Source organism: Symphodus melops (assembly GCF_947650265.1).
Source record: "Symphodus melops genome assembly, chromosome: 3".
NCBI lineage: Eukaryota > Metazoa > Chordata > Actinopteri > Labriformes > Labridae > Symphodus > Symphodus melops.
This window is the reverse complement of record NC_136693.1, coordinates 27,872,130-27,891,227: the sequence shown is the minus strand read 5'-3', so window position 1 is coordinate 27,891,227 and position 19,098 is coordinate 27,872,130. Positions and strand designations below refer to the sequence as shown.

Here is a 19,098-nt window from a genome sequence, read left to right as displayed (position 1 = left end):
AAGGAGGACTCAGACAGAAGCAACAGAAAACCTGAAGGAAGTCAGCCGGGGAGGGGCCTTTTGTCTGGAAAAAAAAATATGATAATTATTTCATTGCCGGCCCTGCGATAATCCGCGTTTTTCTTCGCAGCTTTTCTTTCCGTGTGACGGAAAAGCCTGGATCGGCACATATACATTTTCCCTCTGGAGACAAAGGAGTGAATGTTTTTTTGTTGTTGGAGCTCCTGTAGTCTACGGGTTTTCTCTTCCCTCTCAGCTGCACTGGCTCATATGCTCTGACCAGTTGTTGAGTGCCTCTCCCATTCTTCCTCCCCTGACCTTTCTTCAGGCTTTCACCACCTCCCTTCACTCAACCCTTTGTCACTGCAAAGATGCCCAGCTCTGTCTTCACGGATAACAGCGTCCAGGGAGGCACTCTGGACGACCAGAGAGCCCTGCAGATCGCCCTAGATCAGCTGTCCCTGCTCGGCTTGGACAACGAGGAGAACCCCCTGTTCGACCACCAGGACTCCCGGAGGAAGAGCGTCAACATGACCGAATGCGTCCCGGTGCCCAGCTCCGAGCATGTGGCGGAGATTGTGGGCAGACAGGGTGTGTGTTTTACAATTCTTCAATTCATGTCATGCAAGAGAACAGTAGCCTAGAGGTCGACCATTCACCCAATCCCTCCAGGTAGCACACCACTGTGTGGGACTGTTTATTAAAGGTAGACTAGTCTGTCGTTGTTGTTTTCCTATAACTGTAAACAGGTGGGTGGTAGAGAACAGCATATAACCAGATAGAAGAATATTAGTAAAGTGGGCGTAATTGAAGTGTCGGATCAGGAGTTTCTGCCAAGTGTGAATGCTTGAAACCTAAAACAGCCTTTGTTCACATTAATCTCATGTGAATAAGTCTGTAATACAAGAACGACATAAATAAACAAAGGAGAGTTAGGCCTGCATGGAGGAAGAGAACATGCACCATGTCAAACCCGATTCTGAACATGACGAGTGGGTTTCAAATAGAAAGATCTCAGTTTATCACATGCAGCAAACGTCGATAGCTTACAGACCTTTTTTAAAACAACTTCCAGCTGCAGGGCGGTTCATGCATGCGGACTCGTTCTCCTCACTGCAACACTGCTGCTGCTGCTGTCCCCATGAAAACAAAGGAACCGCTCCCCCAGCTTTTCACTGCAAGTCGGGCATTTGTAAAGAAGATATATCTTCACCACTTAGGTCTACCACAGCCTCTCACACATTTTCTCAGGTTATGGGCAAGCAATTAAATAATGTAGATGGAACCTGGCCTAAATATGCAATGACAGGGATCCTCATAAAGCCAGTATCCTCATTTGACCTACATATGATGACTTTAATTATACACAAGATCCTTTAACAGTCATGCTCGTTCTATGATTATTCTAATGCTTCATCCTGATTATGATTGTAATGTGTGGGTGCATCAACTTCATAACTAAAGCCATTTATTATTGGTTTCATAATCCTAAAAAATGTGCAATCAGAATCAAGAGTCTTACAGCAAGTGTTGGGGTGTATTATTGTCAGTGAAAAATGTTTAAAACACACCAATAAGGGATTTCTCTTTTGCTGTTTTTTCAAAGGTCAAAGGCCTTTTGAGAGACCGGCTGTTTTGAATAGACCCAAAGTGATGATTTAATGTGTGACACATTTCAAACTCTGTTATTTTAGAACATCCATGACCTTTCTGTTTGCCTCCTCAGGTTGCAAGATCAAAGCCCTGCGAGCAAAGACCAACACCTACATCAAGACCCCGGTTCGAGGTGAAGAGCCTTTGTTTCTGGTGACGGGCAGGAGAGAGGACGTCGCTATGGCCAGGAGGGAAATCATCTCTGCTGCCGAGCACTTCTCCATGATTCGAGCCTCTAGGAACAAAAACACCAGCCCAAACCAGAGTGGTACCCCAGTCCCCGGACCTCCAAACCTGCCAGGACAGACCACCATCCAGGTTCGGGTGCCCTACCGGGTGGTTGGACTCGTTGTAGGCCCAAAAGGTGCCACCATCAAGCGCATTCAGCAGCAGACCCATACCTACATAGTCACACCCAGTCGAGACAAAGAGCCGGTGTTCGAGGTGACGGGGATGCCAGAAAATGTCGATAGAGCACGTGAAGAGATTGAAGCCCACATTACCATGAGAACAGGAGGACTTATTGAGGTCCAAGATGACAATGACTTCCATGCAAATGGGACAGATGTTGGTTTTGATCTGCACGGGCATGCCACCCTGTGGTCTAAGTCAAGCACTGGAATGAACCAAACGTCTGTACGTAAACCTTTCTCAAACTACCGTAATGACTCGTCCTCCTCTCTCGGCAGTGCCTCCACTGACTCATACTTTGGTAACAGCAGCTCTCGCATGACAGACTACAGCCCCCCGAGCCCGGCCCTAAGCTACACCACCTCAAACAACAACAACAGCAACAACAACAACAATATCACCAATGGCAACACAAACACCAACTCTTTTGTTTACGGGAGTGAAGTGATTTCACCCGACTGCTGCGATCAGGCGTTCGACTCGTCACCGGGGTTTGAAGCGACACAAACCGCAGCAGGCCTCCTGTGGTCCCATTACGATGGTCACATGACCCCGTCCTCCACTGAAGGCAGCTCCCCCTCTTCCGCATCGGCTATGTTTCCCGACAACACCCTCGGCAACGGCGTAGCTGCCAATCAGATGGGAGTTAATGGATGCACCCCACAGCTAAGAATGTCGCCGCCCATCCACAGCCACACTCGAGTCTCTGCTGAGCACCCACTCGCCCGAAGGGTGCGCAGTGACCCAGGAGGAGGCCCACTCAGCTTCATCGGTTACTCCATGGCCATCGCCTCCCCACCTGGCTCTCACCTCCATGGGGCCGCATTCGACTCCTCTGCCTCCTCTTCATCCTCCTCTACATCCTCCAGCACCAGCCGAAAAGGCAGTCGTGATTGTTCAGTGTGCTTTGAGAGTGAAGTCATCGCAGCCCTCGTTCCCTGCGGACACAATCTTTTCTGTATGGAATGTGCCAACCGTATCTGTGAGAGGAGTGAGCCCAAATGTCCTGTCTGCCACACCGGCGTTACTCAGGCTATACGTATATTTTCATAAGAAGTTTTTCTCTTGGATTGTTTCACAAGTAAGACTGGCTGCAATAGCGCCAAAAGACTCTTCATACTGCTTTAATAGGCTCAGCCAATCATCACTTCGGTGTGTTCATAGGTGTACGCATGTAAAGAAGAGGACACAGTGGCCGGGAGAAGCGGACATCCTGAAGTAGCTCATAATATCCTGTATGGATGGAGAAATATTATCAACATCTAAGTGCATGTTTAAGATATAACGGCATAGTAACCAATAGTTCTAATACATTTGTAAGACAACACTGTGGGGTCAAGATGGAAGTACTCTGAACAAACTTGAGACCGTCAGCAGGCTCGGCCTTGACGCCTTGCTGGGAAACATGAACGGTTCCAGCAAACATGACTATTGAACCGACAGAGATACTGCAGCCAGGATTCAGAAACCACAAGAAGGAGTACGACAACATATCCTTACATACTGCATATGTATCATATATATCCATTTCTGCAATTTGAACGTTTTAAATGGAATTGATACAGATTGAAGTATTTTATTCTCTTTTTTTTTTTTACTTGAAAGATTATATTTCTTATTGCAAAAAAAATTGTTTACAGATATAATTTAAGTTCAGTGAACTTTTTGTAGCTGGGATGAAATATTTATATTTTTTTTAGTATGGTGTAATGGCAATGATCACTGCATTATTTTAATACCCCATGACCGTGGAAGGAAATTGATTTCCGCAAAATGTGATTGCATTTGACAATATTCTGTCTGGATGGAGTTTTTAAAGGTCTGGCGAAAAATGTCTTTTGAAACCGCTTCACCCAGCATATTTTTATTCAGTAACAGAAAGCATATTTTATTCTATATTATCGTAAACATTGAAATGAGTGACATATGTGAGTTGAACATGCAGAAAGCATTTTGGGCTTTCTTAAATTTGTATGAATTAGATTCTAGTTGGATTTACAGGCTTTTGTTGTGCCACTACAGTTTTAGTATTTCTATTTTAATAAGTTTGTTTACCACTTGTTTATGTATATGTTGATTAAGTTGACTTCAGTGTAAATGTACTTTATGAAGCAAAGTTTAAGAACAAAGTATATTTTATTTTATGATAAAGGGCCTTTCACCTCATGATCAAATTTGAATATTATATTTGCTGAAACAAGATTTGAAATGTATGGAGAGTTATATTTTTTTGACATTTAAAGTTACACATAAAAAAGTAAGACTTTGTTTATGGTGCTACTTCACATTTTTTAAAGTGTTTCTTTATAAGTCCAATAAAAAAGGAATGTTCAGGAAGGTCTGCCTCTTGTGTTTTTTACTGACCGGTTTTTCTTCTACTGCCGATCTCAGCAGACTGATGCGAGCGTGTTGCATGTTAAGAACTGTTCATATGGTGTGATAGTTTTCTTCACATTTGACCCCTTTCTCTTCCTTAGGTAAGCCTGGAGGTGGCAGGATTATCACAGTGGCCTCATTTTGAAGTGTAGGCTGCGACGGTCCGACAGACAGGGACTTAGAAATGTGTTATTCTTAAACAGTCTGGTTCAGAGACCATAACCTGAATCTTCTGTGGAGTGATGGACAAACAAATGGGTCCTTATGTAATGTCTGATTGCCATGATGTCATTCCTTGCTGGTTTGAAAGAAAGGCTGGTTCTCACATTGTGATTAAATGATCACGAGAAAAAAATCTTTAAAGATTTTAATCAATCCTTTTTTTTCTATTTAGAAAAGATGAAGAAATATCCTAAGCAGCAACTCCCCACATTCCTGAGTGTAAGATTTGATTCTAATTCATTTTGTGGAGTTCCTCTCTTCATTTTTAATGGTGCCCTGAAGCCACGCCCCCAGAACCTCTGATTATCAAAATAAAAGTGTGCGTCCAATCTGCTAGTTCTCTTTCCTACGTTGTTCTTTTTGGTAACAGCAATCCTACAGTTAAATAATTACCAATAGATAGATAAATATTAATTTTGTTTCAATGACATTTTTTTATTTGATTAATGCAAACAATAACTACCGAGGATGTATTGCAGTAATAAGAGCTACAGCTAAAAAAAACATTAAAAAAAAGAAAACGATTGTAAGTTTAATTTGCAAATTACCCAGTGTTCAACAAACATCTCTATCATCACCTTGTTTATGACCAACAGACTCAGTGACCATCAACTGAGCACAGAGTTACCCCCCTGAGGGTAAATCAACACAGAGCTAAGGGTTTGCTCTTTCTCAAACGAGCCCGTCTCACTATACTGCAATAATAATAACAGTACAATGAAAGCAAATTCAACAAAAAACTGGACTAACATGACAATAGTATAAACATTAGCTATTCCGTTAAACATCACACAAACTGCAGAGGAACAGAAGGAGACATGATTCTCATGACTGCAAAGGCAACTTTAATTACTTCTGCACCAGTGGACACAAACAAAGAAGCATGACGATACAAGAAGAGTAAATAACTGTGAAGTTATTTACACTGTAACTGTAATTACAGGAAGTCTTCTTCAATGTTGTCCTGGAGGTGACAGAGAGGGACTTTGTCCACAACCTCTGCAGATCTGATGCATCCGTCTTGTTTTAATTGTCTTAACCCTACCAACGCTTCACTGAGCTCTGGGTCACCCTCGCTTTGCAATGAATGTCTTATTGATACATGCTACTCAGGCTGAAACACACACACACACACACACACACACACACACACACACAAAACAGGATCCTTTAGACAGGCCCAATAAAGAGACGTCAGAGTGAGGGGCTGCACATGACAGTACACTGAACAGTAGGAGGCAGCCTCTGCCATCACTGGGAGAATTTTCTCTGGTGTTGACACAAGTCAAAGCTCAATATGTCACGGATATGGATATTATTTATGCTATGCACCACTATCCCCACTTTTTAAAACTAAAAAAACCCTGAATTGCTGTTGATTGCTGCAGCTGACAGTGAACAGTGAATATACTTTTTCAAAAATGGCAGGTGGGCAGACAAGGACGACTTCACACCACATGTGCACAGAGTTGTTTTTAAACACACAGGATGCACAACAGTACACCTCCACCGTTTTTTCCAGTGCATTCAAATGGAGTTTTTAATGGGACAGAGAGACGGAGAGCTTTTGTTTCCATTTGTCTCCAAGCTCTCCTCCACACTCACACTGGAGCTGTCGAATACACACATAAAATACATACAGAAGCAGACACAATCGCCCTCTCTAATGCAACAGAGAGTTGGATTTATAATTCATTAATGACCTTGTGAAGATTAGAAAGCAATTAGTCTTTTGGAAACAGAGACACAGCGAGGCTTCCTTTGTGTCTTGCCACAGAAGGACCCAGGGATCTCTACTAAGATAAGATAGGCACGCTCATTCAGGCTGGTTATGTCAAAAAGCTCCAACCTGGAGATGGGTCAGTCTGAGGAGGCATGGTATATTCTCCATAACCTTGTGTGTCACAATAACAAGTCACAGCTAGTTTATTATTTATCTAATTCAGGTACTTAGGTGACTCAATCAACTCTTACTTAGATTCCCACGGGAACCATCATTGCTGGTTGTGCAGCAGTGATATCCTGTCTTCTGCTTCAAGATAGATTGCTCCTCTGGGTCATCTTGAGAGAACTGTGCTGCAAAGATCTACCAGATGTGTACAACGTGTGCCAAAGTGCCAATGTTTTAAATGTAAGGCGAGATGATCCAACAGCTCGGGTCCAAACAGAGGGCTGGGATGATCCCAATTCTACAATCCATTTAGCAGACACTTTCATCCAAAGCAACAAAGATTAGAGAGTAATTACAACACAAGCAGGCTCTAGAAAAGATGAAAAAACGTCAGTAAGTGAAAAAATAAAAAGCTTTAAGTCAGTTCAGACACACAGGATGCTGACAGGCAAGGCATAAAGGCAAAACACAACATCGACAGCCGTTTACGTCTTCAAGGTCTTCAACCAGTCCAGCTGCCTTTGGATCAATCTTCAGATGACTGTTTACAGCTGGACCGATCACAACCTACCTCAAGCTGTCCAGCAAGCCTGGGAGGATGAGCTACAACACCTCAGCAAAGTATCCACTCCTCACTGTTATTCACCAGTATCCACTGAAGGCACACGCCCTGACTATGGCCTACACATCTTTTGCGATGCCTCTGAACTAACGGATGCAGTGGCTTGTCTCACAGCTGGCAGAATCAAAATGGACTTTCAATTATTTTTTGTCCACAATGACAAGAAAACTAACCCACTTGGTTTGCTCATTACTTTTCAAATATTTCATCCAGTCTAACTCACTGCATGGAGTTTGTTGAGCACCAAGCATCGTGTTTTTTTGATGTTGCACATTTGGCCATCTGCTGGGTATTTTTTTGGAGGATGCCATCACCCACATGTTCTTGCAGGTCCATCGTTTTTCTATTCTTTTGTACCTTAAACCTTTTTTTTTTGCCTCAGGAGTAAGGTTCCACTTATTGACAGCAATGTTTCTCATATATGCATCAAACTTCTGTGATTTTTTTCCCACAACTTTTCAAATAAAGTTCAATCCTTTATCACCAATGGCATGATATGAAGGAAGGTTTTCTTACCTTCTGTGCATGAACACAAGCACATAAAGTCACTGCCTCTAAAGCTGAATGAGGAGTCCACCTACACGTTTGCCTGACTCATTTGTACTATTACTCCTTGAGAGCAGCACTGAGAGGCACCAAGTGGGCTGCAGCTTTGTGTGTATCCACTGATTTAGTGCTGAAACCTATGCCTGTCTATGTGTGTGTGCAAGTATGCTTTTGGCAAATGTAGACAGGTGCTTGTCTAGTGTCAGCTCAAGCAGAAAATACAAAAAGAAAACAAAAAACTGAGGGTGCAAAAAGTAGGTCATGCCTCTAATACTAAATACTACAGATGTAAACATGTTGTGCAATGTCTGTCAGCCCCTGTGTGTGTCAGATCGGACTTAAAGCTCTTTGTTTGCACTTACTGACATTGTTTTCTTTTTTTTCCTAGATCCTTGCTTGTGTTGAACGTACTCTCTGATGTACATTGCTTTGGATAAAAGTGTGTGCTCAATGAAATGTAGAGCTAGAAGCTGTCTAAAGAGAAAGTTATATCACGAAAATGTCAAATGTCATACACAATAAAACTCCTCCCAAAGAAATATACCATAAATATACAATCAATTGGAATCATTGACCAGTCAGGGTCCGGGAGGCAGAAACGCGCTGTACTTTTAAAAACAGGCTTAAACACTGTCCTTTTTGATAAAGCTCATGTATGAAATCCTAGTCATGCTGCTATAGGCTTAGACTGCCAAAGGAATCTGGCATCTTGAGCTCCTATTTTTCTTTCTCTCTGTGCATTCACACCATATTGCTGCATGTCACTATCTGTACATCTTTATGGACTATGTAAGTTAATTACCACATATTTATGGGGGCTTCTTAGCTCTCTAGTCTCGTATCTGTTCCTCAGGATCGTTGGTGGGGAAGGCCTGCTGCTATGGACCCTTCCATGTCACGGTCACATTATGCCATTAGCAAGCTTGCTCGTTTGTAGAGGTGTGCAATCTGTTCGGACATAGGGCCCTTTATGAAACCATTTGAAAGCATGGTGATCATTGTTGCCCAAGCATCAGAGATTACAAAAAATAGAAGTAAAACTATTGTTGATCAATAGAAAACAGCATGTGCACTAAAGATAGCAAATGTGAGGACGTCATCTGTAACTTGTCTTTCATTAATAAATAGAATTTTGGGGGAGGGCTTTAATCGCTGGGTTGCAAAACCACAGATGTAATAAAAGGCCTGTATTAATTTCTGTGCACAAGTTATGTTATGCAAATGTTAATTCCACTAATTGCCATAATTTGTCATTGTCTATTTTCCAGTAATTTGTTTCTTAAACTGTGATGCTGTTTGTAATTCTTCGCTTTATGATTAGACTGGTAGTTTGTGTGTAACATGAGTGCCCTCTGCTGGAGCACCAACAGATTTTCTGTATGATAGGCTCCTCTTAGATGTGTTGAAATAATGTATGTTCGTTTTTCTCCAAAGTGCTCTTTATATGGTATATATGAAATCATATCCACATTTAATATCAAAAACTTGACATTTATTTTCTGTAGAGTGATTTTGGTGCCCTGTGTTTACTTCATTGCTATAATGGCTACATCATTAATCAGCTTGCTATCCGCTCTAACCCACACTGTGTTGTAACTTGTATGTTCTTCGTTTTTTTTCTTGTACACACAGGTTTTTTTTTTTGTAGGCTAAACACAAGGTAAGAATTTCTGGGAACACGATTTCCTGCTACTGCAGGACGTTCAGGGGCTTCATAAACAAACTTACTTGACTGGCTGGGTCACAAGAATGCTGCATCCCTGCAATTCTTGGGCCTGCCTGGAACAGATAACTTTAGTAAGGCAGAATTCTCAGTTGGCGTCAGCTTGTCAGGAGAACAAAAATTACAGCAGTCTAGAGCCTGAGCTTTGAAAGCCTGAGGTAGCCCATAATTTAAAGGGAATTTAAGGCCAGCATTCCTGATGGTGGGGTCGCATTGGTCCACAAGACACGTGCAACCTGCACATTTGTGAAGGCACCATTATTAAGGTTTTGAAGCAGGGGTCTCCAACGGGCAACTCTGGAGCAAACAGTAACTTGCCTATAGGTTGACCGACTACATATGGTATACATTATGCACATTTAGCTACATTTTCAGTAACATACTATTTGGCACAATAAGAAGTATAACATTTTTATGTTTTTTCTTGGACCTTGATGTGAATTTAGGATTATTGATATGCATTGGAATTGTAATTTGTGTACAAACAGCAGTTTAATGCTGCTGATGTGTGCTGTGTGAATGTGGTAAGTAGCTCTTTGCCCCTTTAATTTTGTTAAATTAGCTCTCAGATGAAGAAAGGTTGGAGAACCCTGTTTTGGAGCAACATATGCTGCAAAAACAACTTAAACACATGAATTGAACTTGAGGTACATTTGGGTACAAAGCTCATGAAAGGAGGCAATAACAAAACATGATTATTTGAAAACCTAAAATTACTACAATTTACATGTATCTAAAAACCACCCTGAAAGGTAACTACCCTCATTCTTTGTCCTTGCAACTAAGACCATGTTTTACATTCTCTGACTCCAGAAAGAGCCACCCAGTGAGGCGGTGATCAACATATGCAAAGCCCCTCAATCACTGTGTCACCTGCAGTTTCTAGGCACCCCCTTCAACTTCAATGGCCTGGTGGTTATAAAACAATGGAGTGTGGAGATGCTTGATTGAGACTGTCATGAGTCAGACTGCAGGGATGCTGCGTCATGCTTGCTGAAAGTTAAGAGCGCGGTGGAAAGGTTCACGCAAACAGCCACCTTCATCAAAGTGAGAGCTTAAGTCTGCACTAGTGTTAAAGATGAACACCGCCACCTACCGTACTGGATGCGTAACGCATTATGCCAAGGAGCTGAAGTCTGACGTCACTTTCCTGTGCTGTCCACTTTGCCCAGCACAGTTTGTTTGAATTCTTAAGTATTTTACACGACCAGTTGGAAAAAAGCCTAGGACTTTTTCATAGAAATTTTTATCTATGCCACACAATATGCATACATAGAGAGCTACATTTATAATGCACATTGGATAACTGAATATTACATTTTCAATATAGGCCAAATAATGTAGCTATAAAAAGCATTTTGATTTCAAAGTCAGCGGTTTTATTTGAATTATGATACAAATTTAGCAGGGCATTTTTTTGAAAATTAAAAAAAAGCACTTGTCATTTTCTTTTTCATGTTCATTAGGCTAAGTCAAAGATTTTTAAAGTTGAAAACTGAAATGCAAAATCTCTAAATTGATCAGGTTATGAAAGTATAAAACGTTCTTGTCAAATAATACACCCATATTCTGAAAATTAAAAAAGTGTTGAATTACCCTTTTCACATATATTTTGATCACCAGTCGCTTCCTTACTCCGTTGTATGCAGACATATTTATCACCCCTGGTATAATTAAATTGCATGAAGCCCGTAACAGTGGAGAATCAGTGAAACAACTCTTGACCCATCCATAAAACTGACATGCAGGAAGTAGAAGACAAATAGAGACATGGATTGATGATTGATTGTTATAATAAAATCCTTTATTTGATATTAATCATGTAGGCTAACATTTCTTTCATTCTCTATCTGTCTCAAGGTCTGCTTGTCAGATCAATCTGAGGAACATCAAATATAACAAGACCAAGCAGATGAAACGTAAAACACAAAATCAGTCAGGAAGACAAGAAGACATATATTTTAATAGAGTTTGCTCATTTCATACTTCATTTATAGAATAAATACTTGTCATCTTGCTCATCTTATCACCCACATAAAACACCTTTATTCAATATCGCTTAGATTTCCAGCATGAGTATGTGGAAAGCTGTTTATTTCTGGTATACACAAAAAATGGGTTTACTGCTTAGTACAGTTCTTAAGACATTAAGTGCTTGCTGCATTATGGGTAAAAGGAATCTCGGAAAAAACAAGCAACAGAGTTCTTGGCGAGTTTAAGACATACAGTATTTCCATATACCTACTTACACATCGACGAGCATGACTGTAAAAGAAAGGTTGTTTGAAGAGAGGGAGGCTTCCAAAGTAATCGTTAAAAAAAGGCGCGATTCATCCTCGACTGCTGTGAGAGCAACACGGTCATATGAGGAAGGCATTTCACCCATGGATGTCTGTCGTGTGTCATGTCTGGCATTTTTTTTAATAACAGCATCAATAGTCAGCAACACATTCCAGGTGGTTTGCATGAACATAGTCAAAGTAGGCATTTTGAGATTTCAACACCCTTGCTTCAGTCCTACATTAAATAAAAAATCCAGAATGTGATCGCTCCATTGTGTTTCAAAAAGAAGAAGAAATGTAGCACAAATTGGTCTCCTTTGTTATAGCTATTAAAATGTTCTGGGTTTTATTTTTCCACTCCTATCTTTTATTTTTGTGTTCGGTCTGTTTGTCATATTTGTAACTTGTTTTACATGCTGATAATCACGAGGTCTTAATGTGACGTGTAGTTAGAAGCACATACAGTATGTTGCTCTGTAAGCGGATCTGTTAAAAACTGGGTGATTCCAAGACACACGGATCAATCAGATTTAAACATTCAACCATAAAAATTCTTCCCAAACACTTGGAAGTGTACACTTGATCAGGCAGACACTCACAATCCACGCTTGTGCACCTCAAACATCTAAGAGGAGGAGTACTGATGTCGGGCCTGTGATTAGGCCAATAGTTAACATGAACCTTGAATCTATTCATGACACACACCAAATAAGAGAGGGATAAAAGCTCGACTCTTTACGTCAAAGCTTTGAACAGACTGGTACAGCTGACAGCAGAAAAGGAAATTCAACAAATATATTTGGCAGACATTATTTCCAGGTCAAGAAGCACAAATGTTCTCATAATGTTGTACGTTTTGGAAACACTGAGGAATCTCTACACTCATTATTTAATTCCATCTACCAATAGAGAGTTACAATTCAGAGGCCAATGTGTCATTATTTAAAGTGATAGCAACTTATAAGTTTACTCCCAAGCTATCATTTAGCATCAGCTAATGTTTGTGTCCAACCACTTCCCAGGTAACATTACCAAAGGAGCTACAAGTCATTCTTTTTTTTTAAATGGTAAATTCCTTGCTAACTGGTTGTAAATGCTAATTTAGCTGTTCTAACTTATTTTCCTGTCATGCAATTTGTCTGAAATCTTTCAGGTTTTTAATATCTAATAACTTGTTAGGTTCGGATCATTTAGAAAGCAATGACATAACCCCAACTTCAGCACATGGAGAACACCAAGCATTATAGAGCTTTTGACGTTCCCACCCTCAAAGTGGCATCAGAGGGAAATGAATTATTATTTGATAAAAGTTCTGGGGTTGGTTTGTTTAGTGAGTCATTGCAGCATCTCATCACAACTTCAACTCTGTAACATCAGTAAAGTTGTGCTTAGCTTGAATGAGTTCTCAATCCAGGCTTTTTGAAAGCGTCTCTTCCTCGAGTTAAATAAAAACAGAGTTAAGCCAAAGACTCTGTTCACACCTAAATGTTACGTTGATACATGCGTCCGTCTATTTCAGATAACTGAAAGCCAACATATCCATCTTAATATGATAGTAGGGGTCGATTGATAAAAAAGGGCTGATATATGTTTTATCAAGTCCATTTGTTCAATAAAGGGAAGTGTAAATCTATTACCAAGTATTGTAATTGTTTGTTATTGTCATGTTGTAAATATTATTTAAATGAATTGAAAGCTTTGAAAGAAATGTGGTAAACTGATATGGTATGAATTAAATCAATTCTTGTTGAAGCAAACGGTCTATTCAGGATATAAGACACATGATGTACTGAAACTGTACATGCTCATATACACTGGTTTATACTAAACCATCAGACAGAAAGTATTTGGTCCTCCCAGTACAGACAACAATGCTACTTGTTCTCTCCTCGCATTTTCCATAGCAACTCCTATTGACATATCTACACGGAGGAGGAGAATGTAGGTACATGGGGACATTGTCAATAGAGGACAGAATATTTTTTTCTAGAAAATGTTTTTTTCCTCTTAAAATAAGGATCTTCAAATGAAAAATGGCATATGAAAAGAAATCAATCTGTGGGGTAGTCTGTGGGTAAAGAAGATCAGTCTGTTTTACAGTACAAACATCAAAAATCAGTCTGAAGGAGCACCGCCTTTGTGTGCCTCTGTTGAAGACCACCTCCTGCACACAAGGGAGCAGAATTTAAACTAGAACTCAAACATGTCGTTCTGCTTCTTCGCCAGCTTGGCCACCTCCTGCCTGATAGCCTGCACCAGTGCAGAGGTGGAGAGGCTGCTCAGGGGCATGCTGTCCATGTCCTTCACCACCTGCTTCAGGCTTTGCTTCGATGCTGTGCTAGGGGCAGCGGGTGGCGGCTCCAGTGCTGGGTTAAACTCCAGGGGCAGCCTGTTGGGACTCCCCTGCGGGTATCGAGGATGAGGAAAAGCCTCTACATACCCAGGCAGGGGCAACTGGAAAAAAAGAGGGTGCAGGAAATCAGATGAGTATGTCGTATGTCGCTACTGCAATGCAAGGATGGCTGCAATATTTTGAGTGTGGGGAAAAGCTTTTATGTTGTGCTGCAAACTTTCCTCTTGCATGTTTTGAGGAGACATAAACAAATGATGAGTGAAATGTCAGGGAAAGTAATGAGTATGGAGAGCTACTGTCACAGTCTATGACACTAAAATGAGGTCGGTTCAAACTGTATTTGAACTCTAAAATGAACTACCTTTGAATTCTGGTTAAAAAAAAAAGAAATTAAAAAAAAAATCTTTGTTGGCGTCGAATTAACACGATATAATGAAAAACAAAAAAAAGGAAAACAGGTATTCTTTTAGTAAATGTGCTCTACCCCGGTGTTTTGTTGTGTCCACTCAACAGCAGCCATAAATTCGGATCAGCAAAAGGTTTCTATATGACACTGGCTCTGCAAAAAGACACTGCGTGAAGACAACTGGTTGAAACAGTCAAACAGACAAGCAAAAAGAGAACATCCCCAACAAACAAGGTGAGCACTGTGTGCGGGAGGGGAGGGAGGGGCTGCATGGGTAACAACAGACGTGACAAGACAAATGAAACCCATCTTATTTTATTGAAAAAGAGGAGAAAGTCGGTGGATGCTTAATGAGGCCTGTTCAAGGGTAGATAAGGACATTTGCATGAAACAACCAGAATCAATGTCAGTCAGTGATGCTCTGCAGAAAACACTGTTTTAACACAGAATCACATGAACAACATTACAGGTATGTTCAACCACTGATCTTCCTATTCAACTTTTCATCCATTTTCCATTTTAAGTCAATTTAAATCTTTTTTTTTTGTTTTTTTCTAAGCTTTCCATCAGTGGACGGCCCAGAAATAGAGACAGAAACGTCCTGAAAACATGATTCATAACTGGGGTAGAGCAATCACACTCCATAACATTTTACAGTTTTTTTTTTTTTATCAGTATAAAAAATTATTAGTTTTTTAATTAAAAACTTTGAACTTCAATTGCCTTGGCTTGTTCTAATCCAGAAACTGGCCTTTTTAGTCTCTGCAATAAAATTTGATTGCGTTTGACCATGCAACTCTTTACAGTCGAGAGACATAAAAACTTGTTTGTTTCCCAGATAGAGGCGTCATTTCTGCAAGACACCATATTTAATATCCACTGTTATTTTCTCAAAATTAAAGATCTAACTAATCATAAAAAAAGCAAATTCACCAAAACAGGGAGTGACCTCGTCCCAGTTAAATAACCCCGCTCATGTTTTAAGTAAATGAGTGTATGTATCCTTACAGAGTCAGCCCATTGTGGCGGCACATCCTCAGGCTCTGGTGGATAGGACATCCAGGAGGGACTGTGGTAGGAGGTGGGTGGGGTAGAGACAAAGTATTCTGAGTAGCCGGGCCTGCTGGCTGGGATGGCGTAGACGGCTGTTATTGGGTTTCCTAACGAGAACAGAAGAGGGGAGAGGCAGACGTTCGATAACGACATGTATCCATGTGGTGATCACATTAAAAAATCCGGGAGTTTTATTTTATGTTTGAGAATAAAAATGTATGGCAGCATACCAGCGAAGCAAATGAACTGCAAAGACATAATCCCATCATTTGTTACCTGAGTAGTTAGACACAGGCTGCTCTGCAGTAATAGATGGAAGTGCTGCTCTGGTCGTTGGCCCATATGGGTTGTTGTCATGTTGACTCTGCATTTCAGTGACAGATGTCTCTGAGCTCCTTCCCTTAGGCCCCAGGTCAGAAGTGGAACTGTTGGATACAGATTGGGGAGAAAATAAAAAAGAGTGTGACTGATAAACCTGTTCAGCACCGCTAGATGGCAGTGACAGTACATGTGGGGAAGTGAGCACCTGATTAACATTCCTCCCATCTCCCAATGCACTCGTTCAACATTCAAATTTATACAAGGCCTAAAATCACCCTGGCCACAGCACATTACCTAGTGAATACCCAGTCCCTGCATATGAATGTGAATAAATGTGGAATATCTGATGGGCTTTGGGATTCTCCAGACAGTGGGTGTATGTCTGTGACTTATCAGGCCTTACCGCCTTAAGGAGGTCCCAGGAGGAGGACCAGTGCGAGGAGGTAAAGGTGGAGGAGAATGCATGGCCATCTCAGGGAGCTGGGTGAAGTGAAAGGCCTACACCAGGTAGAGAAAACATGTGAGGTTATATAAACTCCTCCATCACATTGTTTTAGAAGGGACCGATAAATTGAATTTTACCGGTTTAGGCAGGCTGCATTGATACACGTCCGAGCCATAAGACGGCACCCACTGGAGGCCTCCCCGTCCACCGGTCATTGTACCAGGGGCGCTGGTCACCACTTCCGTGTAGGGGAGGGGAGGTGGTCCAGGGCTGTAGTGGTCCGGAGGTTGGTGATGATGCTGATGGGAGTGTCGTCCGGATGTGGACTGGCCCCCTGAAGCGAGGCTGAATGCCTCCTCCAACAGCAGGTGCATCTGCTGCCTCACTTCGTCAATGGACGGCTGTGAGCTCAGAGTGGAGGTCTCTGAGTGGCCTTTCAAGCCTCGGCCGTACATGTACCCACGAGGACCCATCAAGCGGTCCACATTCGTCTCCTCGATCAACTCAGGCTCAGTCTAGAACAGAGACAATACAAAAACGCCGATTTGAACTGAATTCTCGACATACAGCTGCAGCACGTATCGTCAAACTTTGACCTGAAAATCCACATGGAGACAGTGTTAAAGAATCAAACATAGATACACTGAAATACTATGAGCTATTTTACAACTGTATGAGCAATATATCTGCTTGATAATGTGTGAACTACATAAATATTAAGCATCTAAACTGATACTGTGAACTCAGTTTTTATCTGTATTGTTTGGTCTTCTTTTGTTATATTGTTCACCTTCATAACAACCTGTAATATTTTAATTGTTACATGTTGTGCTTGCAGAGGCTGAGGCTCTCAGGTTGGCAATCTTTGGGATGCGGGATTGCACGTGTTTAACGACGTCTAAAAGTAGTGAGAGAACCTGGGGGGATTATATCAGGAATTTTTCAATCTTAGATTTCAGAGTTTGAAGTGCGATACTTCACTAAAAGCTAATGAGGAAGTCAGTCTGTGGGCTGCTTGTATGTTAGCAGACACTTTATGTTTCATGACAAAATGAATTAAAAAAAAGATCTCTGTGATATCCAAACATGCAGAGCTGAACTGGTTGTGTTTCTGTAAAAACACAGGAAATGGCTGAATTCCCAGAAGTCCCTTTTTTGGTGCCCGGTTGTTTCACGGTAAGGAAACAACAGAGAATCTATCCTGCATACTTTGACAGACAAAGACTGAGGAGGAAAGGGAGGGAGGGATTTTTAAATGTTTGATTTTGAAAGTTTATTTATAGCTCATTGTCTGATTGATACAGTCATTCTATTAAACCACTGAAAACACTTTAGTCAAGAGCACAAGTGTCAGTGCCGTTATACTGAGGGTTTGTGTGGCTGAATCTGTAGGCACCCCAGGAGGCATGTTCTGATTTACACCTGAATTCAAATAGTAGAAAATGAAGCGTTTCCTTATTGAAAAAGCAGGATATCAACAGAGACACCCCAAGGAAGCTCGAAAGTTACAAGTTCAATAATGTCACCTGTCACTCTCTCAGTGGGTTGTTGACTTCGTGCCAGCTGAGCTTGAAGAAGCTGTTTAATGTTTTTTTCTTTTTTTTCCCTGAGTGTTGGAGACGTCTCAGCAGGAAGGCTTTGAACCAGCAGTGTCACTGCTTGGACACGGTGCGTTCAGCAGCAGCAGCCAGTGTGTATAAGAGCTACGCTGCACTCTTCCATATACAGTACTATCTTTTCTAATCTACATTATAGTATATTGAATCATCTTGGACAACCTGTATAACCATTGTCACTTCATCCTACAGTTGTAATTATTTCCCTGCTGCCTCACTCCATCTTTTCCATCATCTTTCCCACATTTTTTGAAAGTCCCTTCATCTTTTCATACCCTCTGCACTCTCCCCAAGTCTCTGTTTCAATCTATCCCCTCCTTATATTCAGTGATAAATGATCAAGAGTTGAGCCTGCTCTACTTCCTATGTGGATTGAAGGAAAAAATATGAGACAAAGGAGACCTGGCGTGGCACAGCTCATAAATCAACCAGAAGAAGAATCAGTTTCTTTTTGGGTTCATCCCGATGAAGTAATCCGGAGTGGAGCCGCTGTATAACTCATGACTCTAATGCTGATCTGAGAAGCAACAGAAAAACACGCCGCCCTTTGGGATGTTATAAGGATGTTTACGTGGCAGACGTTGTCCCTGCAAGGAAAAGTCTTTGCTGGAAGTCGTTTTATGCTAACTGCTAGCTTCCATAGAATTACGGAAATCATACATCTGATACAGAGATCATAAATCGTCTTTTAGATGTTAAAAGACAATGATGGGTTCCCAGATAGGTTGACAAACAGAGGATGTGTACACACCGAGATGTGCCACCAACATGCAGCTCTGTGCAGCATTATCGAGAAAGGATTCTTCTTAAATATTAAATAAACGTTTTTACTGACATCTTACACAACAGCACCAAAACACTCTCTCCGTATGAACTTTGATTACTTGAACTTGAATTAACCTTGGCTGATGTTTCGCATTATGGTAGCACCGGCTAAGATATCAATCACCGGCTAAGATATCAATCACCTTTCACACAACGACAGAGACACACACACGCACACACACACATGCACACGCACACACATTCATAGATCATTCATCCCTCTTTCATTCTTTCTCGCCCTCTTCCTGTAAAAAACAATTCTTCCTTGCTCGTTTGTTTTTCCCTTTTGGTGTCTTTGTGCTTGTTTTTTCCTTTGTAATATTTTTGCTCATTTGTTTTATCATTGCTGTCTG

At 41.2% G+C, this 19,098-nt stretch overlaps 2 protein-coding genes across 2 annotated transcripts in view; one reads left to right on the top strand and one right to left on the bottom strand.

Moving 5' to 3' along the window:
• Nucleotides 1-4,420, top strand: mex3b (mex-3 RNA binding family member B). The gene is made up of 2 exons (XM_079339053.1): nucleotides 1-591; nucleotides 1,727-4,420. Exons 1-2 carry the CDS (start codon nucleotides 372-374, stop codon nucleotides 3,115-3,117), a joined length of 1,611 nt encoding a protein of 536 aa, XP_079195179.1. The 5' UTR covers nucleotides 1-371; the 3' UTR covers nucleotides 3,118-4,420.
• Nucleotides 4,421-11,237: 6,817 nt separating this feature from the next.
• LOC306821196 (UPF0606 protein KIAA1549L-like) overlaps nucleotides 11,238-19,098 on the bottom strand; it is a 64,885-nt gene continuing 57,024 nt past the window's right edge. The window contains exons 18-22 of the mRNA XM_079339472.1: nucleotides 16,442-16,819; nucleotides 16,263-16,357; nucleotides 15,815-15,963; nucleotides 15,494-15,645; nucleotides 11,238-14,180 (exon numbers count right to left, since the gene is read on the bottom strand). Of these exons, the coding sequence (XP_079195598.1) occupies nucleotides 13,917-14,180; nucleotides 15,494-15,645; nucleotides 15,815-15,963; nucleotides 16,263-16,357; nucleotides 16,442-16,819 (1,038 nt within the window). The 3' untranslated portion in view covers nucleotides 11,238-13,916. The remainder of the gene's footprint in view (nucleotides 14,181-15,493; nucleotides 15,646-15,814; nucleotides 15,964-16,262; nucleotides 16,358-16,441; nucleotides 16,820-19,098) is intronic.

Excerpts from the sequence above, each read along its gene's own strand:
- mex3b (XM_079339053.1), top strand. The coding sequence starts at position 372 with ATGCCCAGCTCTGTCTTCACGGATAACAGCGTCCAGGGAGGCACTCTG. Across the intron at positions 592-1,726 it reads GGAGATTGTGGGCAGACAGG|GTTGCAAGATCAAAGCCCTG; the intron begins GTGTGTGTTTTA and ends TTGCCTCCTCAG.